The sequence below is a fragment of the Lonchura striata genome, chromosome 7 (genome assembly GCF_046129695.1).
Source record: "Lonchura striata isolate bLonStr1 chromosome 7, bLonStr1.mat, whole genome shotgun sequence".
Lineage (NCBI taxonomy): Eukaryota > Metazoa > Chordata > Aves > Passeriformes > Estrildidae > Lonchura > Lonchura striata.
In genome coordinates, this window is record NC_134609.1 from 20,804,516 (window position 1) to 20,830,050 (window position 25,535).

Below are 25,535 nucleotides of genomic sequence, written 5' to 3' on the forward strand. Positions count from 1 at the left end.
CTCAGTAGTTGAGGAGCACTGAGACTCGGTGTAGAAAAGTTGTGAAGGCCACACCAGCTCCCTGTTGCCACCAAACAGCAGGTCCCAGATGCTTGCTTCAGCTTCGTGACTGAGATCTGACTGCTTTGGCATGAAACCAGCCAAGAAAGATCCAAGAAAGGGGAGGGGGCAAGTTCTTACTCTAGGAGTCTGCAGCTTTCTCTAGTCAGCAAGGGGGTTTGTAAGGTGGTTGACACAATGATATTTTTGGGGAGAAACATACTGCAACTGGTTTTATAAGCCACATTAGGATTAGCAGATATCTCAAGGTTTAATTAGTTCACCATGCACAGATGGTAGCTGGTAGGGTTTGCAGAATGGATTAACCTAATCTGTGCCTTGTAATGTATCATACAAATATCCATTTGTAGATTTGTAGCAATTCTACCCTTATTTTTATTTGAGGACAGAAAAATCACACAATGGATGCCAGCATAGAAGTAATGCCTATTTTGAGTGACAAATGAGTAGCTGTTCACTTGGCTAATGCAACTGACAAATTGGAGTTTGAAAAGTAATTCCTTCCCATTTTGCTGCAGAGGGTCTTTGCTTCCTCTCTGCATTCTTCAGACAATACACGATATGCCCATGGTAGCCACTCCTCACAGTTGTACTGAGGGCTCTCCAGCATGACAGATGGTCACAGAGCTACAATTCAAATTGCCTGGAAACATGAAGGCAGCTTTCTGAGAAGCTCTGCAGTGTGTCAAATAAAGCCCCCCAAGTCCAAGGTAACAGCACATGTGGCATTTCAGGCCACAGCAAACATCTGTGCCTTCACAGAGCCCCAGGTCTCTGAGCTGGCTGCAGGTTAAAGCATATATAATTAGATCACATCCAAGCAAAAGGCTGTGTGTTTACACAACCCTTTGCACAAGAGGAAGCCTGGCTCAGGGCTGGCATGCAGAGATGCCCCAGATCAGCACAAGACTCCCTTTTGTTTAGCTAAGGACATGCCACGCTATTGCATTTGGTTCAGAAGGTCTCAAATGTTTACAACCAGCATCAACTGCAGCAGTAAATGTTTCCATAACTCTATTAAACTCTGAACTTATCCAGTTTCTCCCTGCTCTAAGGGGTGAGCAGAGGACTGGCTAGACACTCACTTTGGCAAGGCAGAGGTCAGGGTAGAGGTGATGTTGGCTGTCTGAGGCATTCTCTGAATGTTTCTGCAATCGGCCATGCTCGTGTCATGCCTGCACATGCCTGAGACACAGCAGCTGTGGGATTCCTGGACAGTGTGGGACAGCTGTGCTCACACCCAACAGCCTCATTTGCTGGGAGGTGTTTCCATTTAAAAATACCTATTTGTCTCTTGTTTAAAGATGCAGTAGTTCCATGATCTGCACCTATGGAAGAAACTGCATTTCAAAGCTATTTGTTATTTTAAAAGACCATCACAGCAATCCTGAAATCTGTGCTTATTTACCCCATCCCTTTTTCAAGTGTCATAAAGCTGATCTTTGTTAGAGGCTGTAACTGGTGATGCCCTTGGCATATTCCTTTGCTCATTGCATGCACACTCCCACAACATCCAGCACCAAATAGAAGGAAGCATTCCTCTGCCATTTGAAAACCAAGCAAGAAGATGGCTGAGAACAGAGTCCCTTTATGCAGCTCAATTTGTTTGTAGCACTGCTTCACATTCCTCTTTGTACAGGGTAAGTGGAGAAAGAGTGTCCTTCAGCTCCACTGTTTCCAAGCCCTGGCTGCACAAATGGCCCAGCACCAAAACAAAGTTGCAGAAGGAGATCTGGCAGCATGAGGAGCTGGGACAGCCAAAGAGGGGAGCCCAACCTGAGTGCCCCTGGCAGGGATGAATGACCATGTCCCTTGAGGTCCTCAGGGCAGAGGGCCAAAGAGTCCAGCAGTGGAGAGCATCCACAAATGGCATCTCAGCTACACTGACTCAATTGCTTTTCTCATGATGTCACAGCAGATCAGCTCCAACTTGCCCCCAGAGCCACAGGAATGGAGAGGCAGCAGTTTCCTTCCACTCCCAAAGCAGTTCCTCGCATCTCTTGCACATGAATTGCAACTCTTTTATGTAAACTGGTGCACTGAGCCCAAAGCTCTCTGAGTCTCCTACTGCTGTTCCAGGTCAGTGCTAAATCAGCTTGCCCCAGAGACTTCAGCAACGTTTTTCAAAGATTTTTACGTGGCACAAAACCCCCAGTGCTCAGAATGTGTCACTGAGCCAGGAACTCCCACACTCACCTCTGCCTTCTACCAAGTCACTGGGACCTTTTTATTTATGGTCAGCCCCTCTAGAGAAGGTGCTGCTGCCAATTTAATTCACAGGCTGTTGTGAACACATGCTTTCCTTAATAGTGCATTTAAGAAATCCTAGAAGTGCAACCCAGACAGAAGCTTTGCAGGAGATTAAGGAGACCCTAGCTTATTTGTGGGACCAGCACCTTGTACCATGCTTGCCTCTTCACTACAATCCCCACCTCAGGGTGATTCAAGGAAAGGTACCAAAAGTATTGACCTGCAAAGGCAGCTGCCAGTTGATACACAGGCCATCAGGGTTAAGCAACAGCTTCTCTTTAGTGCATCACTTAGCTTATTACAGGATGGCAGCTTAAAAGCCCTCATAATTATCCAACAAATCAATCTAGACAGTGATATTCATTGCAGTCCAGTATATTACATTCATCTTCCCTCCCAGAGAATAAACCACTGCAGTGTTTCTTTATCATCTTAAAAAGCAGGAAGAAAAAAAAAAAATCATCCTCTCCCTGCATACAGGCCAGAGTTTTCCAGGAGTTAGTATTGGTTTGAAAGGCTTTTCTCTGGATGCCCTGAATGCAATTTGAAGCATCCAAGGTTCCAAACAAAGTCAATGGGAGTTGCAGGTGCTCAATGGTGCTTAGGAAAAAAAAAATTAAAAAATTGAAAGCCTGACACATCCAGCTCAGAGCAGCCAAACCCAGAGGCCCATAATTGCACATCGCTATTGAAAACACATCTGTAAAAATCACTAAGAGCTACATGGGGACAGGAAAAATTTGATTTATATAGTTTCAAATCAGGGTTTTATAGAACATTTCAATCCAGGATTTTAAGAACAAACACTGAGCTATACAGCCTTCAAGGCAGCCCAAACCCAGGAACAAGCATTGAGAACATTTTGCATCATAAGCCTCACCAGAGCCTTTTGGAAAGGCATGACAAAAGATTCAAATCAGCACAGAAAAAGATATCCTTCCCTTCCAGAAAAGAACCCCAACTCTGACTCTGCATTTTGACCATTTGCAATGAAAAAGAAAGAAATGTAATACAATTCTCATCTCACATTGGAGATGGAACTGTATAAATACAGTTAGAGAAGAGCAGTAATTTTAACTGCAATACTATATAAGATATATGGTGTATATATATACATAAATATCTATATAGCATACAGATATATTTCTTCTATCCAGTGCAAAGGAAAGAAACTGATGCTTATCTCCAGCAGGATTCAGCAATAAAAAGTTAATCTGCTACACAATTTAATGCCACAAAAGGAGAAAAGCAGGGGGTAAGGTCCTCTCTAGAATCATGCAGCATACAAAAAAGCCTGGTGTCTTACCTGATTTTCTCTTTGAAGATCCATAGTCCCTGAAAAAAAGACAACAACAAATAGACATGGTTAGAGCTGGGAACGGTGGTGAGAGAACGGGTGCCTCCCAGATTCCCACCCATACGCTCCGGGGCCGGTCCTGCGCCCTGCCTCGCTCGGAGCGGAGGTGAGGGCGGCCGGGCATGGGCGGGCGGGGGCCGGGGCGGCCCGGGCAGCACCGGCCCGGCGGCTCCGGCGGGGCTGCCGCAGCACCGGGGGCTGGCGAGCATGTGATCAGCCCGGCAGAGCGAACCATCCACAGCCAGCGAGGCAGGGGAGAGGGGTGTCATTCCTCCCCCTTTAAATTGTGCTATTAAATGCACAGCTACTGGATTAACCCTTGGCGTGCCCCCGGAGGGGAAGGGGAATGTGAACTCTTTGCTGCAGGGATGCGGCTGCTCCAGGCTGAGCTGGCGTGGCTGGCAGTCCCGGGGCTAATTAATTTGTGAATAACCTCCGGTCCTCTCCTAGTAATCTCTGACAAGCACTTGGAAAGCACAAGGAGAAAAAAGGGAAAAAAAAAAAAAAGAACACCACAAAATCAAAGCAAACCCCAAACTTTGTAGTTTCTTCCTTCTTCCAGGATAGAACACGCACCCTTACTTTTCCATAGTGATTTAAAGGATGCTGGCACCTTATGCAGAACAGCTGAAACCCCAGACAGCTGCTATGGGAGGGGAAGGAATTACAGAAGGAACGGCAAGAACTGGTTCGGGATAAGCAAAACTGAGGACAAAAATACTTGGTTTATGGCCGTGCTTCCCCGCGGTGCGCTGCGGAGCCCGTGAGCCGCAGCCCGGCGGGGTCCGCAGGCAGGAGCCGGCAGAGCCAAGGGCAGGGCAGCCCCATGGCAGGTTCTCTTGGCAGCAATCCCACCACAGGGGCGGGAAATAGCCTCTGCATTTTTTGGGGCTGGGCTGTCAGAAGTGGGGTTTTTGTCTCTTGCTCCATCCTCCAGAGGATCAGAGAGGGATTGTCCCAAACTGTTTATTTAAAGAGAGTTTGGGGGCTCAGCTGAAGAGCCCCCAAAGCTGTCTTGAGGCTAGAGTTATGTCTACCTGTAAATTCTGTTTCTCCCAGAATTTCGTGTGCATCCCCATGCCTTACATGCCTAGGCTTTGCTTCCAGTGAGTAATAATTGGGAACTTTTTGCACCCTCCTTTAATTTCCCAGTGCCATTTCTCCTTCAATTAAATGGTTGTTTTCTTAGCCATATCTGCAGCTGTATTTGATGTGATGATGCTACTGCTCATGAATAAGTTGCTTCTTCTACAGTAGTGATACCATATACAAATATAATTCCTGCTATATGGTGCCTGAAACAGAGATCACTCAGACCAAGCCAGGGATGGTACAATCCCCAAAATGAAGTCCTCTCCCCCAGCTTGGCTCCCACAGCAGTCTGGAGCTTTGTGGAGCTGTCAATACATCTCTCCTGTCATGCAGAACTCAATTCACGTGATTAGAAATGAGGTAATGATTGATTGATAGTTAATTAGAAGAAATTAATTTATCAATATAAAACAGTTATTTGCATCGCTACTATCACTCAATTCACAAGGCTTAATAATAATAATAAAAAAAAAAAAAAAAAAAGCCAAACAACCTGTGGGGCTAGCTTTCTCTTTTCATTTAGTCTTTCTGTAAGTTTCAGTAAGTTTTAATTGGGTTCTAATTTTGGAGTTCCTGAAAAAACCCAGGTACCCCATGTCTCCCTGTCTTGTTACTTTTTTGTAAATCCATATTTCACTCATTAAGTCAGGGAAAAGCAGTATCAAACAAAATGAAGATTGAAATAAAATCTTCATCTCCACAGTAAAATTCTGAAATCCAAAACTTGTTCCTCCCAGCAAGGAGAGTAAAAGAAATAGAAAGCAAAGAAGATATAGCAAATAATCTTTCTGGCTGTGTAAAGTGCTCTTTGTGTACATATTCTTCACCTCTTTTCTGCTAAAGAAGAAATCCTGTGTTGCTGCTTTGCAATAGCAGCAGCAGCAAGGAGCCCTGCCTGACTCCATGTTTAATTTTTTTAATGTCTTACTATCCTGCATGTGATTCATTGATGTATCTTCCTTCTCCCAAGTGATGATATATAAGGTTAATACCTCTCAGCCTCACTGTTTCCAGTGAAGCATTAGTGTGAGGCTGAAGTATTGGTTTGTCTCCAAACTAATAAGGGAAATTATTTAATGGTTTCTCTTAACTGTAACAATTTCCAAGTAGAAACTCTGATCTCCTGCAGCCCAGACTGCACCTGGCACACCATTAACCCTTAGATCAGACAAAAAATGTGGTCTTGCGGAAGAAAAACATTCCAAGGAAAGGTACAATCAATGCCATATCTGTAGCTATGCAGGGAAGCTCACTTTCTTTTCAGCTCTTGCTCTTTTTATCTTTTCATCTTTATACACACACATATTTCCATTCTTCTTCCATTTCTATATGAGAACAGACACCACCATCCTAACTCCACTGCCAACCACAGCTACAAGAATAATAATGAAAGCAGCGGGTGGAACTAAAAGTAGCTCTGGCAGGTCTCTTCATCATCCAGGATCACTCTATACTGAACAAACACCTATCTCAAAAATAGCATATTTCTAGCCTTTTCTGAGTTAGAATCTAGCAATTTTGTTTAAAGTCTTTCTGTGAGGCACTACCTTTAGCTGATGCTGAGCCTCATTACTGGCAAGGAAAATATTTCCTGCTGTTAATGGTATTAAAACATAGCTGGTGCCAAGCTGGATACACTCTCCTTCAATGACAAAGGAGAGGGAAGCTGGATCTCCTTTCCCATCAGCATTACCCCAGGGTAACATTACTAATTTGAAATCTAGCAATGAATGTGAAAGGAGGACCACGAACATTGCTATAAAGCTGAGTGCCTTGTTAGCACATTAAGCTATCCACAGTCAGTCTGGAAATTTCTGAATAATAAAAAGATCTTATGTTTAATTAATATGTCACTTGCAATCTAATTTAAATATGATGGTTGTATTAATGTTATGGAAAAGTTTTATGGCACATCTTTAGGGACTGACTTTGCTGCTGTATTCAGTGAGAATTAATAAGCACTGATGTGTGTGCACATGTGCTTTGATCTATCTAAATACTTACAAGATACACACAAACAGTGGCTCAATCAGAAAGTTTTTTAAAAAGTGAGAAGTATCCTGACATTTGTTCAATAGAGACTAAGAAATGTTCCAAGTGGAGGTGACTGGAGGTGACTAGGTGCATTGGCAAGAGTTGTGCCTATCTATTTTCTAATTCACTTTGATTTGCACGTGTCCCAGGAGGTTTCTCCTGTATCGCCTGTGGAGATCTGGCAAGTCTGCAGAAGCCTCTTGCAGCTTTCCTTGGAGGGATGGATGGGTTCAGTCAGGGGACCTCATCCCTGTGGGACCCATGGTGCAAAAGATCTTTTGAAAGCTTCTCCCCTTGCTATGGGACAGCAGACCCAGCAAGTTCACTCTGTGGGATTCCTCCTTTCCCAGATACGTCACACTTTTGCCCAGGGCCTCTGCCTGTCAGTAAAGCAAGGCTTGGCTTCAACTCATTTAGTAGAGATTTCAGACAACCATGAGTTTCAACTATGAGGGAAAACAGTGCCTGCAAAACATGAGAGCTGTCAGACCCACGGAGCAGCAGGGCTGGGGGAGCTGCACTGCAGACATTGCAGCAGACAAGACAGAAGCTAAAGGGAGAGTAAATAATCTTTCTGTCTCTTTCTCAGTCTTTGCTGTCCAAAGGAGATGAGACAGTGACAAACCCTGAGTAATGGAGGTCAGCCTGTATCCTCGAGAGTATTTTAATACATAAATTGAAATTGTTCTGTATTTGTTGGCTTTTGCTAATTCATGTTTAAATACATTGTAGTCATTTATTTCCCAGGCTCCTTAATTCCTCAAAGTCTCTAGTGGTGTGGGCAGACTGTGGTGGAGATATATGACATTTCAAGCAAACAACTCAGATTATCATTTAATCACCAATGATTTGCCAGGCAGATTAAAAGTACAGAAATATTTTTACAAGGAAGTCCACTCTCTCCTTCCCAACACTTAAGTTTGCAGTCAGCAATGAAGACGGCTTTTTCACAAACTATTTTTCTTAGCACTGCTGTCAGATTCCGTGAGACTATTTTTAAAGTAAGCCAATACAAAAATACTTTGCTACTACTCTTTACGTTCACAGAAATTAGAGCCTTGAGAATACATATGTGTCTTGAAATGCTCCTGATTTTCATCAACAGCCAGACTGACATTTTCTGTTTGAGACAAGGCCCAAAACCAAGTGTGACTGAAAACTGGCACCTGCCTGTCACCAAGGACTATGGTTGGAGGAGCACCTAACACCTTAATATTATCCAAACACACTGGAGCTATATGGAGAGTGCAGGGTTGAAATTTGTACTCATGATACTCAGAGTGCAAAAGCTGAACCATGTGCATGAAGGCATCTCCATTCCCCTGAGATCTGAGACCCATATGACATGTAATTAAGCAAAATTAACTCTGTATGTTATGCATTGGGAATAGAAACTCAAACAGATGGATGCACACAGCTATACATTCTCCCCCTACAGCATTCCATCCTCTGATATCATGAAACCACAGCTGATCTCCTCCCTGAGCCAAAGAAACAGATGAAGGCTTTTTTTCCCCTCTTTCTTCTTCATTTTTTTAGAAAGTATTCTGTTCATTTCCTGATATAAATTGTTGCATTGTGGAGCCCTCTCCAACATGAATCTGTCCTTTCTGAGCAGAGGTCGAGCTTTCCAGCCCTGTGAGAAAGGGCCCCATTGTGGTGGTCCCAAGACTCCAGAATTCCTTCCCGCGAGCAAAAGGGACTTGTGGGGCAAGAAGAGAATCCAACCAGGCATTTCTCACTGGCTGGATCTGTCCTCTGCTGCTGCTAAGAGGGGTAAGCCACTGTTGTGCAATCACATCCTTAAGACACAGGGACAAAACAAAAGAGAGGATTTTGCCTTTCTGTCACCTTTCTTTTGTCTTTATAGCATGTTTGCAGAGCAAACAGCCCAACTTTGTTACTATATACTACTGCTTAGGCTGCAGTGACTTTCTCTGCATTCCATAACAAAAGTAGCCCAGTTTGGCTGATCAGGACCCAAATGGAGATCCTGATTTAGTGCTTTAGTGACTTCTGACAGCTTGCTTGAACCCAGCAACTTAAAATTCAACCAAAGTTCTCCCTGTGAAGTTCCAAGCACAACACTAGAAAACTTATTTATTAAGTGCAGAAGAGATCTGCCCTATACCAGTAACCTTAGCTTGCATGAAAAAGCCAAGGTTGGAAGGAGATGGATGTTGTCTCCTCTCCAGCAATGCTCCCTACACCTGAACCCATGGATTTCTATTATGAGGCAGAGATGCAGGACAAGGAAAGGCAGTATCCTCTGTTCTGCACTTATCCTGGAGATTAGCCCCACACAGCACAACTTGAGCTCTCTTTATGTAGAATGGATGTTAGAAGGACAAGAGATGGGTATGAGGCACCGAACCCTTTCCCTAAATGAGGAAGAAATGCCACAGATTTCTGTCCCAAGATTCCTCAGCAGTGAAGTGGATTGCTTGGGTCCAGAGAGCAACTTTAGTATTTGGCTCAGGCTAAAGAAATGCAGAATTAGCCTCTTCCATTTTTCACAATTACATTTTTATGATGAAATTATCCTCCTGGAAGAAGACAGAGCTTTGAAAATGCCCATTCAGCATTTCACCAGGCTGTGAGATACAGGGCAGGGTGCTCTGACACAAAGCCCAGCCTCTCCGGCACCAGGGAGAGATGGTTCAGCACAGGCTGGGAGCTGCAGAGCACTGGAGCAATGAGCTAACGCCACGTGATCCTCTACTGCAAGGCCTCAGCAGCCTTGAAAAAGACAGCACAAATGTTTATAGCAAGTTTTTCCTGGAAAGAAGTATAAAAACAAGGTCTAGCCTAAGAGTCACATCCTCATCTGTTTCTGGTTTACCTTGTTTATTCTTACAGTTGGCAAATTTCACCACAGGACAGAAAAACTTATTTACCTTAGCAAGAACTCTGGGTGGAGGTGTTCTTCACCTCCTCTAACCTGACCCTGCTTGTCCCTTGTGGGGAGGCCAAATTTATCTCTGTCTTACAATGACCAAGCATGTGTCACTTTATTATAGCCTTTATAGCATAAATGCTGAGTGATAAAAACAAGTTAATAAAAATTAATCATTCTCATATGCAGGTTTTTCAGTTATGCCATTCACTTGGGAATTTTATTACAAACAGCTACATGCAGATACAACATGTTTAAAAGATGCATCTAATCACAGTTACAAATTAAGTATTGAGTATCAGAGTAATAAATTCAAATGTACCTTATAAACTGGTCAGGCTAATGAGCTTGTATATACATCATATGAATCTGATTAAGAGCTTAAGAAGTCTGCACCGACTTTGAATCTTTACTTCATTTTCTTGAGCCCTCCCTGAGAGTGAGTGCCTCAAATTCTCATTTCTGTAGATGTGGGTCCAGTCTCTGGTTAGCAAGCACATTGTCCATTTGGGTTTCTAAACTGCAGCCCAAAGAGTCCTACTGCTGTCCCTCTCTGGGGACATCTGCTGTGTCAGACTACCTCTGCCCAGAGCTGTGTGTGCAGTGCCTGGCCCCTGTCTCCACCTCCCTGTCCCTATGGGTGACCTCCCCAAAGGAGGCATCACCCATGACCCGCTGGGCTGTGCCTGCTCCTGAGAGGCAGGACACCATCCCCTCCACCACTGCATGCATGGAACTAACAATGCCACCCCCAAAATGCTCTTCCCAGAAAGTCCTTGGATATGGACAGAGGGAAGGAAGAGGAGAAAACTCCCAAGTGGCAGACTACCAAGACTCAACTCCAGCTCCAGACACAACTTGTCCAAAAAGGCTTTTGCCCCTGAATTACCACCCCAGGAAGAATGGTTGGAGCACTGCAGTTTAAATCAAAGTAAGAGAAGAGCTTCTGCATGTAACGCAGCTAAATCATGGTACTCACTGGCGTTAGACTTTGCAATCACCAAAACCAGGCACGGGTTCAAAAAGCAATGAGATAAATTCATGAAGCAAGGCTAAATGGTGGCTATTGTACTCCATGCTCTGGATGTTTTGACCCGAAGAGTCCCATAGCGGCTGAATGCCAGAAACAGAGAGGATATACAAGGGAAGTTCACTGTGTATTTGCTTTGTTTCTTGTATTGGCTGTAAGCCACTGTAGGAGACAGGAGGCCAGATGGGGCCCAGGTCTCACCTAATTGTGGCCTTATAATATATTCTCCTGTAAAAGATCAGACTGGATTAGGATAAATTACATCCAAATCACACTGCATTACTCAGCACATTAAATTGTCCTTAATCACGTACTTTAATGGTCTAGAATTCTGCTTAAATTTACCTCTTGTGCATATTTCTGTGCCTATTCTGTTGAAATCACTGGTGAATTTCAACTGTACATAACCAGGCTCTAATGAAAAGCCAATAAGGCTCTTTGATCAAGCTTTAATAGGACTCATCATGGGGACATACTCAACTGTGGCAAATGGTTTCCTCATCCTGTCTCTTTCATAAATGTTTTGTGAGCCTTTAAAAGCAATTTAGTCCTGATTTATGTTAGCTAAGTGATTTCTGTTGCACATGTGAGTTACAAGAAAAGGGCTCTCATCTCTATTTGCTACACTGTTCAGGAAATCAGTTATAAATGCTGTAGTGCCTTCAATGTCTCTGACTTCAATGCAGCGGAAATCAGCAATCTGAGTGAATACTTCATCATCCCCAATTCTCCCATATGTGCATCCAGGACTTAAAGAGGCAACCTATAGGATATTTTTTTGATAAAGGGTACTGAGATTCCCTCGTTTAAGCTGTTTACCTAAGCTGTTTCCAGCAGATATTCAAGGAAACAAGCATGCAATTCTTTAATAGAGAGCATATGAAACATATTGATGACTATCTTATAAAATTAGGTGTGTGTTCAACAGGACTGAGCACCTCATCACATGTTCAGAGGTGAGGAATGTAGAAGGGGTGACTCAGCAAGCTCATCTGGTCAGGCAGGGGTGCAAAGCAACCCAAAGGTTTTGATGGCTTGACCTGAGCTGCCAGTGGCATCCAACAAGCCCTAGGGCACAGGTTAGAGCAGGTCTCTTCACACCAGGGGACAGATGCCAGCAGGAGCCATTGCAAGTGCCTGTGGCCAGTGATGTGAGTGCTGCAGCAGCTGCTGCTTTGCTTATGGAGTTGCTGAGCAAAGACATTCCCAATTCTTCTCACTCCTCATCTTGGCCAGAGAGACCTGAGAAAGGAGAAGTGACCCAAACAACAGTGGTTTGGGCTGCCTTCCTCCTGCTCTCCCCTCCTGCTCTTGAGAGAAAGCCCTTGGGACATGCAATTCCCCTCAGTCCTCACACACACATCCCACCTGTGAATACAACTCCCCATGATCAACGGGGCTGGTGACATCAAGCCCTTGGAAGATCCACAGGCCCAGGACCCTTTCACAGAAAGACAAAGCAGAAGAATTTCCTGTCTGCCCTTTTCTTTCTGACTGCCCAAGGCATGCGGATACCCACTCACAGACACCTCTGCACACCCTCCTTTGCCCAGTGGCAGCCTCACAAGCCCCACTGTGTGTGCTGGGTTTCCTCATCTCTCCCTGGGATTCCCCACAGCCCATCCCAGTGCTTGGTGCAATTGCTGGCAGCAGCTCTCATGCTGGAGGCTCGCATAGGGAAATCCCAGGCTGCCACTGGCATTTTTGACATTCTAAAATCTCTAACTTGGCAAAGTAAGAAATTATGTACAGGCATTTCCAGACATGGCCCCAGCCCTGCTAGACCTCTGGGCTCACAGTACAAAGGAGAGTGTGCCAGATGCTTGGTGTTGGACAATTTTGCATTTATTTCTCTGGTGGTGTTTTTCTGATGTGTAGTACTTCTGAATACTCAACTGGCTTTTTAGCAACATGATGCTTGCACCTCTCTGTCTTGCTGCTCCTGCTACATGTCCAAGGGCAGTTGGACCTGAAAGATTAGGACTGCAGTGTGCACAGATTAGACAGCAGATGGCTGTTGCATCTGTACTTACTTTGTACTGCTAAATACCCTATTGCCCTACCTAATTTTACATCCCCTTTTAGTGGGAGATCTCTCCTCTGAATTTTTAAAATCATCTGTTGCACATATGGCCCTAAGAATGGTAAATATTTTTTCCAAGAGAGGCAAAAACTTATGATGCATGTGGGAAGACAAGATCAAGACCACAGTATGAACTCTGACTTCATCTGGTGACTGTAGTCTTTCCTTTCCTCTTTACATTTCCTTCATTTAGAGCAGGGAGATTAAAGCAGGGCTTCTTCCCAAATGTGCCTCAGCAGCATGTCCTCAGTTAACTGTCTTGCAACATCAAATGTCTTTTCAACATACTAAGCAGTGTAGTTCTCTATAAGACACCAATTTTATATTACTTGGAATTGTTTTCTGCCTGTTTCTACAAAGCAGCACATGGAAATATCTTTCAAGTCTTTGGGTTCTTTAATTTACTAGTCAAGAGACATAAATCGTGACATGTAAGATCTACTGCAAGTTCATGAACTCTAGGAAATTTCTCTAATCACTATCCTTTGAATGGAGCTTTTTTCAGGCACTGTAAAACTCCAAAACATAGCTAGTAAATTTTGCTGGATTGGCAACTACTAAAAGCAGACTTGTCTTCCCTGATAACCTACCAGGATCAGACAGTCTTAAAGCATTCTCTGTGATTCTAACATTAAAACATAAAAGAAAAAAGAAGTCCTGAATTTGTCTTGCCCAATATAACTGTTGAGATTCATTAAATTATTCCAAATTATCAGTGACAGGCACCAATTGTGGGAGAAAAATAGAGACACCTTCCCAAAGATAAAACCTTTCAAACACTAGAGTTACTTTTCAAGGTGACCAAACCCTTTCCAAATATCCGGTTCTGAGAGGAGGTCCAACTCTTTTATGCTCTCTAAAAAGTAAAAGAGCTAAATTACATGATACTTGCAAAGAAGCATCACAAAGTTTCCAGAGTATTCCACCCTGGGAAGTATCAGACCCACTGAGAAAGGATTATTGAACATTCCAGGAGTGAATGGATATGCTCCTTTTTTTGTAACAGGGTATGAAATAATAAATTTAAAAAGCCATTACATCAAGATGGTGTAAGAGATTGTTTCAGTCTCAATGCTCAGTTCATTTTAGGAAGGAAACAAAGAAAACAGCTATTTCACCCTGGATATACTGTGGCTATCTATACTGTAAGATTCCTGAGACTAAAGATAGACAGATATACCCCTTAGGGTATGTAGTCCTATACCCCAAATCATCAAAACTTCCAAAGAATTTTGCTTGACTGGTATTTGATAGATTATAATACTGAACTTAAAATTAACTTTGCAGATGCAGAAGATGGTTTTGCTATTACATGTACGTTTCCATCCTAATACTTTATTTTGAGACTTACTCAATTAAAAGCGTAAATAAAAAAAATCATGTTACCCTCAAATATATGCTTGCATACTTGTCTTAAAACACCTCAAATCATGTCAACTGACTTTCTAAGGTGACCAGCATTAAATATTAAATAACTCTGGAAAAAGAAGAAAATATCTTTTTATATGCATTTACAACATAGGCTGACTGCACACACCATGAAACAGTGCAATGTCTGCATAGAAAAAAATTTTGCTGTCCAGTTCAGATACAAATTTGGAAGTTTTTCTGACTCACTCATGCAGGAAACAGTCCGTTTCTTCTTGTTCTTTTTATGTAACTCCTGTCCAATTCTCCATGCAGACATTAACTTTTAATTCACCTCGTACATCTCCAAAGAGTGTGTGTGGCATTTCCAATATCTTTTACCATGTTCTATGTTCATAAAAGTGAAAAGGCGTAATGAATGAATGTAATTACTTCCATCCATTGAGCTGCTTATAGGATCAGACCTTTAAATTCAGCTGAAAGAGTAATTATTTGTTCCTTCAAAATGAATGATGATTCAGGGAGCTTTTCTGGCCTGCGGATCTGAGGGATCTCTTTTTGCAGAGCTAAATAGCCACTGGCAGCTTATTCCTGCTTTAACTGTTCATTTTATCTGATATATACATATCACATGTGGGTGAAGGGAATGCCATTGATTGTCAGGCATTACACTCCCTCCTTTTCAGTTGTTGATCTCACTTGCTCAGTAGTATCCCAAGCTTGGAATGTCAATGAGGTTCTGGAAATGTCATGCCCTGCAATCAGTCTTTGTGCACTATTTTCTCCCATTGCTACCTGAAATGCCAGAAGCTGCACAATAAGAAACCACACTCAGCAGGAACACTGCCTTTCCTACCAGGGCAGGCCATGCTATGCCTAGCAGTAGCATCTACCACAGGATGACAAGAGCATCCCTGAGGTCCTGAGAGGTTTCTGTATTCTGAAGTTCACCCTGTGTGTCCAGTTCCAAGTCTGCATTCGGTGCTATTTTGAATAATCTCTCATTACAGTAAAATACTGTGAGCTTTTAAACTAGAATCTAGGCACGCCAGCCACGAGATGCAGCTGTGGGGATAAGGAATCAGAGCATGAAACGGAGTGTCCTACTGCCAATAACCTACTTACTAACTAATTTCTTCCCCAGTCATCCTCTGGGATGAAGCTAATTCCTGGAGCCTTCTGCTTTGCCTCTGCTCCCTCTGCAGCACCAGCTTCCCACCCATCCTTGCCTTGCCACTTCTGGCCTCCACCTGCTGTCTCCTGGGTAGCAATTGCCTCCCTCCCCTGCTGACAGCACACACCTCACTCTAATGCAAAATGGTTCTGATCACTACATGAACACTCTGGGCTCTCCAAGGGCCCACAAAACCCAGCTCTGACCTACTCAGCAACAGCATGTGCAGCACCAAAAATCCAGCTTCAAGCCTTCAAGCTCTGCTGTGCATCCCATCCATTAGCAGTGCCTGTGGAGCTCTGCAGAGACCTACCTCATGGTTAGATAAAAGCTTTTCCTTCTAAATCATTGTACAGAAGGAAAAAATGGTCTGAAAGAGTGAATTCCATGCAGATTAGAGGCCAGGCACATCCCCTCTGCTGGTTATTTATGTATATTCATTGTACACTAAGAAATGCAAGGTTTTGTTGTAGGAAGTAAGTTGCTTAATTTATTTATTGTGGTAACACTACCAAGATCCTTTTCTCAGTAAAGACACAGAAAAGGGAAAAGTGTTCTAGTTTTTCACAAGAAGAAACATTTTTTAAACAGTGCTGAGAAAATCTTGGAGCCCTATGTGCAAAGCAAATCTGGGGTGGTGATGAGAAGGAAGAGATTTTTTTGCCTACCTCTCTGCCTCCACTACCCTAGAGTCTGCAGGTCATATCATGCTCAACAGGTCCTTGAACTGCTCTAATCAGCAGTGAAACAGTCCAAAATGCAAACATAACACCCTGCCCCTCATCCCTCCTTTCCCTGCCCTGAGGGTCTCCAAAGGTCTCGTGATACCTTCACAGCTGAGCACCCAGGAACTCCAGTGGATCTCTCTCCTCTGAAGCAGGGACAAGACACCACAGCATTTCACACGAGGAAAGCTGAGCAAAGAACTCGTGGCTGAAAGTCACGAAGAGTGGAGGCTGGGGTTTAACTTCTGCATCCCTCAAAGACTCACACTCAGTTGTGCTGACCTTCATCCTATGCCATGGTGCGAGTTTAAAAATACATCGCTCCTCCTGAAAGTGTGTCACAGCTCTTGGAAGCATGAAAACCAGGTTGTGGGTAGGAGTAACTCCACAGTATATCTGCACTGTGTGTACATATATCTATATATATCTATCTATCTCTCTATATATATATCTATATACACTCTTCTGAGTAACAGTCTTTAAAATTCCACTTTGCAGAAAACAGACTTTTAGCACTTCAGGAGTGGAATGCACTGTTATTATCAGAGGCTGGAAGTAAAATTGTTTTAAGAGGCAGGGGTCATTTTCTATTAATTTTTTTAGGAAACACACTTCTTTTTACAGCTCAGCTTTCCTAAAAAATAATTATTTTATGCTCAGTCACAGCTCTTCACTGGTAATGCCACACCCGATTTGAAAGATATGAGCACTGAAAGATTTGGCAGAGGGATATACTCCAAGGAAAAGAAACTGCTTACAATTTATGATATGCTTTGATAGCAGTGATTTAAAAATGGTAGTGTTTCATCCCAGCAAATGGTACAATAACAATCACAAGACTAATGATCTGATGCCTTATCAGAGATGTTCACAGGTCAGAAAAAACCACCACATTATACCTGCAGGATCCAGCAGTTCAAAGACAGTCCTGATTGAGTTTCTCCTGGGCTTTCATCTCCACAAGCCAAACATCGACACAATCATCCCAAAAGCTGCCCTCACACTGAAGGCTTTTCTGCTACACTTTCAAACCTCTGAAATCCACCTGGGCTGTCCCACCTCCCAGCCATGGCCACCTCAACCACCTGAGCTTTTTCCTCCATATGAGGGAGCAGTGAAAGAGAAGAAAATGTTCAGTCCACATCAGGCTTTGCCAAACAGCTGGCAAAGAATAACCTTAGAAAAATTGATACTTAAGCAACTGTAGAGGAGATTTGTCAATTTTGGAGGGGCAGGATGGGATCATCCATTGCCTTCTGTTGTCTTCTGGCTGAAAACAGCCAACAGACAGCAGGATGGCCCCCGATCCTGCATTTAAACACAATCACAGAAAAATTTGCATTTCATCATCATGTTGCATTTTTCTCTTCATTTCACAGGCCTTCCCTTGGCTTGCTCCAGGGTTTCCAAGCCTGCATCACATCTCTTCACACCTGCTGGGGTCTGTTCACATTTAATGTTGAGTAGTAACAAATACTTTTCTTATATTCCTTCATTTAATAAAAGTTGCAAATTTTTCAGAGTTCCCGCTTAAAAAGTTTGCTACATATTCTGGGGAAATAAACCAGATTGTACTCTGAGGATGCAATTGCAGGAGCTCAGAGGTGTGTGTGGTAGCAAACAGTACTGGATCACTGCAGGGCAGACTTGGGCTGGTGATGCTGCCCCATGGATAAGGACATGCAGGCAGGATTTAAGCAGCACCTGAACTTTTCAATAATTTCCTTTGCTAAGGAAAAGAATTAATTTCTCAGAGAACCCTGTGGCAGTCAGACTCCCTCATGTTGCCAGCCTGTGCTACCCTTGAAGAGGCTGCACAAGGACCATGCAGGCAGCCCTGTGTGATGTGAAGGGAATTGCTTGTTACTGAAAAAAGCCTGACACAGAAATGAGGCTCTGCTGGGACTCTTTCACCTGTCTATAGATGGGCATGGTTAAAATTCCTTCTCCTCCTCCTCATCGTGTCCTACAGAGCAGCAGCAGCACTTGGGGTGAATTGTGACCATATCTTGGGCTTAGGCAAATTGAGTTTTACCCTTTACATTTGAAACTTCTCTCACAAAAAGATATAAATACAGATGTACTGGGTGCATTCACATTTAAATATTACACTGTGATATGTTGAGTACCAGCACACATGTCCTTTCAAGGCTCACATGCTTGCAAAAACAACTTTTGATATTCATAGAATCACAGAATCATTTAGGTCAGAAAAGACCCTTAAGATCATCAAGCACTGTTACACTGTTAGCCAAGCACTGCCAAGGCACCAGTAAACCATGTCCATAAGCACCACATCTACCTGTCTTTTAAAGAGCTCCATTATCCTTCCCTGGATTTAACTCACCATCTCAATGTCTTTCTTGTAGTAAGAGGCCCAAAACTGGACATAACATTTGAGGTGCAATTTCACCAGACCCCAGCACAGGGGGACGATCACTGGCCTGGCCCTGCTATTGCTGATAGAAGCTTTATAAAGCATTTTACAGATCAGCTTGCCAATCCAGATGGATTTTCTGATCTGCTTTAGCTATGGAGTGATTTAGCAGAGTTTGCCTTACAGCATGTGACTGGGAGAAGACTACAGACCAACAAGATTAAATGGCAGTATTAGAAGAAGTTAAGCAACAAAGTTTGTTGAGAAACTTTTATTTCAGAATGCATTACATCCTTTCCTCCTGGGGTCCATGTCTGGGCTCTCCCCCTGGACTCATCGTGCAGTCATGCTAAGTCTGTCAAGAGATAAATGCCCAGAGACACATTGAAGCTCGTCTTCCCTTCCTTCTGCATGGTGCTAGAGAGCAGCTGATGCCTTGACAAACACAGGCTGCTCAGGGATGACTTCACACCCAAACTTCACCAAAGGCAGCTTTCCCCTCCTTGGTATCACACAGAACATTTGCATTCAGATTTATCGCTTCATTTCATTTTGATCCATCTGTTCCTCCTGGCTCATTTCCTGTTGTCTGGTCAGTACTACAGAACAACTTGAGTCATTTGTAAAAGGAAGGACAGTGAGTCAGGCCCCAGGAGCACGGCACACGAGGAGAGGCACACAGAAAACAGAGCTGAGGCACAAGGTGAGGTCCCCAAAGAGCAGGGGCAGAGCACAGCTCATGACATGCTGCTGCCCCATGAGACTGGGGCTCGATCACTATTTCTGTCCAAGCACTACAGCTGTGTCTGCCACCACGTTTTCAGCTGTTTGACAACTGGTGACAAAGATGCATCCCCCCTCCTGGCACTAGATTAAATTTTCCCTGCTGTGATACACAGGCTTTTAACTATGTGTGGCCAACTCCTGCTATGACCCGATTGCTTTGAATGATACATGGTAAATGTGCTTTATCCCTGTCCACAGCCATGGCCCTGAGTCTCTGACCTTTGCTCTCTGCCCAGTGAGTCCCAACAGAACTCATCTGGTGCCCATTTATGCTCGATTTCAGGCTCTTTTCTTTGCCACACTTCTCCACAGCTCCTTGTCTCTGGTTAATGTGCTGTTATCACTTTGGATCAGCAGACCCAGAGCAGGGTGAGGGTAGGTGCTGACTCCAGTGAACCCTCTTAGCCTGCCTATCCTTGCTTTTCAGACCAGATATCATTTTCCAGGCATGTTATGGCTCACAACAAAGTCCTGGCAGCACCCAGCTGTCACGGGACAAGGGCTCAGACACATCATCATCTCCTGCATCCTTTTCCCTCTCCAACTGGAGTCAGCCACAGTGTGGAGAGGCCCAAGCCAGCCCCATGGGGACACCAAGCTTGGGTTGAAGCCTAGACACCAAGGCTCTGCTTTATCTCTGCCTCAGAACAGAGCACAGCAAAAAACAACTCTTGGGACACTGCAGTGACCCATTAAAATTAATGGGGTTAAATCATCCTGGTGTAAGTCACCAACTTCAAAAGATTTACACAAGGGATGAATCTGGAGCCATTATTTTTCTTCTTTGTGCCTTTCAGAAAGATGATCTGTTTTCCAGACTGCTATGCTCAGCCAGTCTTTCTAACTAAATTAACTACCCTCCTGTCGGTCTCTTATTCCATGCTCTTGTCTCCTGTCCAAGTAATTCCAACAACTGCTCACCTGCTCTGTTTTTCCCCATGCAAAATGGCTCTCATATACTTCCAACTGGCCTAATTAATTTCCCTTTTCAGGGACAAATGGAAAAAGACAGAAAAAGCAACCCCTCCAAAACAAAGTTTCATTAGAGAAACCAGGAGAGCTACATACCCTCAAGGCACATTTCTTCTCTACCCTTGGTTGGAATAGCAGGTAAAGGAGCAGGTAGAAGTGTAACACCTCTACCTCCCTTAAAACTACAATGCACAAAACCTGCCTGATGTATGTCACATATACTCTTCTGTAATAGGAAGCACTTACTGTAGCTAAGGAGGTGCAGGGGACCAACAAGACAGGCAGAGAAGCCTCATGTGTAAAAGATACAAGCTCCCAGCTACTCTGTCATCTGGAAGCCAGCCTTTATCCTGAGCCTTTATCCTGAGGAGGCTCATTCCCTGTCAGTGCAGAAGGCCTTCAACTCTTTCAGCAAAGAGCTCAATAACCTTAAAAAGCATAAATCAAAACTGTGTAAAATTGGCAGATGATTTGATAGGAAGAAATTGCCTTTTGGGGACTGCTTTATGTCTGCCAAATTCACCCAGACACAGAACCACATATGGATTTCTAACCTATGCAAGCTTCAGTGGTGATTACAGTAGTGATTGTGGTATGAACCATGCTAGACATATTATTTTGGGAGAGCTGATGCATTAGAAGTAGACAATGAAAAGCTCAGAGTGTATTTGGTCCGTGACTTAACCCACCTCCATAGTTCCCAGGTATTCAGCTCTGGCTCTGTGGATTTTGGCACAGGAAAAGTGGACTTGAAACTCAGCTCCTGAGCTTGTTTCAAACTTTGCTGAAAGTCCGGAGGTGTTTGGATCTGGAATATTGACTAGTAGCTCCCTAAAGAGGCTGCTAATTTCTCAGGGTGAGGCAGCAGAGATGGAAGGAACTAGTGTTATTTCACTTTGCTCTAAACGCACGGCAGCCATCAGTGCAGCCGCTAAGCCACGGGGCCTTGACGGAACTACAGAAGAGTCTGACTGTAAAGGCAGCACTGGGAGTAGTCACTGCCGGGCTGACACAGCCTGCTGGTACTCCTCAAACCCCTGGCAGAAACGCTGCCTGACAGCTGCTTTCCATCCCCGTGCTTTGGCCCCACCGTGTCCCCACGAGCGCCTTTTACAGCCCTGCTTAGACATCTACCAACGATGTACGATGAGTACCGGACTGAAAACAAAAACACGGGGCCATCAGGAGCTCCACAAAGCTGCTTGTAAATCAGCTAAAAGCGGCGTGTTTCCGTGACGAGCAGCCCGTCCTCGCGTCGCTCCGCTGCCGCGCAGCGCGGCGGGGCAGGCGCGGAGGAGCCGCGCTCCATCTGCCGGCTGCGCCCCGAGCCGCCGGGACGCTGCTCACTCCCACGGGGACCAGGCACCATCAGCTCCTTCTTGCACAGCCGCCGGGATGCTGCTCGCTCCCACGGGGACCAGGCACCATCAGCTCCTTCTTGCACGGCCGCCGGGATGCTGCACCATCAATTCCTTCTTGCACAGCCGCCGGGACGCTGCTCGCTCCCACGGGGACCAGGCACCATCAGCTCCTTCTTGCACAGCCGCCAGGATGCTGCACCATCAGCTCCTTCTTGCACAGCCGCCAGGATGCTGCACCATCAGCTCCTTCTTGCACGGCCGCCAGGATGCTGCACCATCAATTCCTTCTTGCACGGCTGCTGGGATGCTGCACCATCAATTCCTTCTTGCACGGCCGCCGGGATGCTGCTCGCTCCCACGGGGACCAGGCACCATCAACTCCTTCTTGCACGGCGGCAACGTCTGTGCAGGCACCGCCCGTGAAGCGAGACCAGCTCTGTCAGGATCTACACTGATGAAGGATAAAGGTGACAGCGCCTGTGTGAGAGGTGCTGTGGCTGTGGCTGGCCCAGGGCCGTGGAGAAACTTCCCAGCTGGGACTGAGAAGTCACTGCTGTCACCTCCGTGAGACACAGTCCATCACCATGCACAAAGCATGCAACAAGGCACGTTGGGTTCGGTGGGTGGGGAACAGTCTGAGAACCGAAAGGTTTGTATTTCTGTTACAGGCAACAACACCTCCATTTCCCTTGCCCTGACAACCTTTCTCCAATACCCCTGGACAAGCAGGGCTCCATAAGAGCAAAAGCCATCTGCCTTCCAAAAAGTCTTCAGGTGAAATGTATTTGTCTCAATACCCTTCATGATGACATGGCAAAACTGTTGATACCTGCAAATACAAATGTATTCAGATACATGCAGCTGGCAAGGATCTGGGATGGTGCATGCATGTACGTAGGCTCACGTATTTTGTGTTTGCAAAATATGTATTTCCAAAGGACAGGCTCCCAGCAGGACTTTGAGAAGTCCACATGAGAGAGCCCAGAGTCATTGTGTGACCCATCAGCCACAAGTGACCTCTACTGGGGATTGCCTTGAGAGCTAAAACACAGCCTAACCCATGAACAGGGAGACCAAGCAGCTCCCTTAAAGCAAATCTGCAGCAAAGAGAGGATGTGAATTCAGGACTTCCCCTGTTGCAAAAAGCAACACCACATTCTGCACCCATTCATCCCATGAGTCCTGTCACACACAGCCCTATCCAACAAGGCTCCCACTGGGCAGAGACCCTGGCCATCCAACAGCAACAGCAGGCACAGGGCACCTCAAACCTGCATCACATAGCCTGTTCCTGCTAATTACATTGTGACAGCTAATGGGCTTTAAAAGCCTAATTCCTGACTTATTTTTCCTATGTCACTTTTAATATAATGGGGACAAAACAGCTCACATCCATTGTTTTTGAGGTATCAGGCAATTTAATTTCTTGCTAATCTCTGAGCAGTCATAGCCCTTTTGATGTTCCATCCATGTTTTAAAAGGATGTGGCAATCCTGACAGTTTAGAAATGTGCATGTAATTATGAATGCTAATACAATTAACAGTGAAAGACTCATACTTGGATCACAAACCCAACTCTCTTTCAACTCAAGCTCTCCTTGGAGGCTTCCAAGTAAATGGGTCAGATAGCAGTACAAAATTCCAGATAAAGAAAACTAATGTTCAAGTGATAGAAAAGACCAACAAAAATCTTCAAAAAGCCCTGACTAGGCACTGTCAGAGAGATTAAAGACAGGATCAGCTCCCTAGCTATTAGATGTCAGGGTCAAATTTCATGTAGGGTAACTCATGGTGGAGTTACCCTGGGGATGGGAAGTATTTGCATCAACGATGAACTGCAAATGAGTCTTATCGTGTGCTGAGTGCAGCTTCAGGATTAGTGCCTGAATCCCTTGCACAGCACATGCACACACAGAGCAAGGGATGAAAAATGCATGATCAAAGTTTATGGCAAAGCTCCCACCAAGGATCAAAGCTGCTGCCCCCAGCAACACTCACTGGCCCCAGCCAGCTTAACATGCTGCCTTCTTGAGTTTTCTAACAGGGGAAAAGACATCAAAAGCCTTGAAAAGGGAAAAGCACATCTCCAAGGAACACCACCTTAAGCAGACAGGCAGTATTGAGACTAAGGGAGGGGTTTGTCAGCACCTGACAAACACCATGGGCACAAAACCAGTCCATTTCCCAGAAAAGAAGAAAACCTCACTTGTCCAAATCCAGCAACAATTAGCCCAGGGACATCCCATTGGAAGCTGGCACTGCCACAGCCAGGAATGACTGGCATGTGAGAGGACACACCAGTTGGTACAAATTTCATCAATTCAAGTCAGTGGACTGAGGCTGGTGCCTCTTCTCAGAAGCTTTGAGGAAATTTCTCTTCCCAGACCCAGGGGACCACAGGCAGCCGGCTCAAATCAGAGCCTTGTCAGCCCATAGCTCTGCAGGCTGGGTCAGCATCTCCACTGCTGGGGAGTATTCCCAGCTTTTCCCTCCCTTCCTAGGACACTGACTCCCCTGTGCAGAGCAAGGAGGCACTTTGCTCAGGTGCAGCCTCTCCTGTGAGGAGAGATCCTGTGGCCAAGGTAAACTGCTGCCCACAAGAGCTCAGCTGGGAACTGCTCTGGGTGCTGCTGGATGGTGGGAGGACATAGGAAGGGTGGAGACCCCAACAGCAGCTGGACATGGCTCCAAAGCCAAGAGTGCTGCTGCTCAGTTTTTTCAGTTCATAATTACAAATATAATTTCCCCTTAAGACCATTTTACAAACAGTTAAGGACTCTGTGGCATACAGATTGCCCAGCTCTGGGTCAGATTGTTGCTTGCAATTGTAAAACATCAGAAGTTGCTGGATTAAATCAGGTTAGTGAGGTCCCAGGCCCCTTTCCCACTCCCCCAGTCGTAGTCATTCTTTCCTTTATTGTTTAAATCTCTACTCTGCACAGCTCCTGCCCTTGCACAGAGTCTTCCATTTCACCCGCAAATGAAGAGTAATTTTCCTTCAGTGCAGCATTTGGAGAGCTTTGACTGGAAATTTGCCCTTGTTCCATAATTTTTCAAAAGTTTTGTGTTCCAGCCTGCTCCTTGCTTCAGGTTAAATGCAGCAACATGGATAATGGTCTTAGTGCAAGGCAGGAGCAGGGCCTGGCTGACAAATTCCTGTAAGGACTGTATGTGGTCTGCAGGTACCAGTGTGCTGGAGAGGGAAGAAGGAGGGAAGGGAGGGAGGGAAAGCAGAAGAAACAGTCCCTGCCACCTAGGAAAGAGCTGTGCCTGGGAAGCTGTGGAGGGAAAGACCAGCCCTGAGCTTTGCTAAGGAGCATCAGTGTGATGAGGCAGCAGTCCAAGGGAGCTGCAGCAGATGTGGGGTGGGGTTTAATCCTTCCTGGGTCAAGCAAGGAGGCCAAAACCTAGATTAATGTACAGTGTGTCAGGCTGCACATGCAATGCCCTGGCAATACTATTTGGAAACAAACACCCAGATTAGATGCTGACAACTCCCCTAACATACAGGAAATCTGGCCAGAGGAGCTGTCACTGACTTTCACAGCCAAAAACACAAGCAAGCCAGTGACACCTTCCATACTGAAGCCGTGCCGAACGGCCTGGCACAGCCAAAGCTGGGGATGCGAAAGGTTTTTCCTTTCCAAGTTGGCTCTTTAGCTTAGTGGAGCAGGAGCAAGGAGAGCCTGGTGATCTGCACAGCTTCCCAGGCCTGCAGAGATGATTCAGTCTAGTACCAAGTATCAAGGAGACAATTAGATGGTCTTCAATCTCTTCCATATGCTTACAAATGTCTGATCCAGGTGTGGTTCTGGAGTTGTTGGTATTGATATCCAAGACTGCAGGTCTGCTTCTTTCTCATTCCCTCACCAAGTCTTAGATGTAATGGTATTAAATACCAAAAAATTACTATCATGCGACTGATGGAAAAAGATAGAGCTGTAACACCTAATAAGAAGCCAGGTGGAAA

At 44.8% G+C, this 25,535-nt stretch overlaps 1 protein-coding gene across 8 annotated transcripts in view; it reads right to left on the reverse strand.

Moving 5' to 3' along the window:
- SH3PXD2A (SH3 and PX domains 2A) overlaps positions 1-25,535 on the reverse strand; it is a 246,473-nt gene that overhangs the window by 90,263 nt on the left and 130,675 nt on the right. For all 8 annotated transcript variants that reach the window (XM_021536306.2, XM_021536305.2, XM_021536308.3 and 5 more), the window contains one exon: positions 3,617-3,645. In XM_021536306.2, coding sequence (XP_021391981.2) covers positions 3,617-3,645 — 29 coding nt within the window. The remainder of the gene's footprint in view (positions 1-3,616; positions 3,646-25,535) is intronic.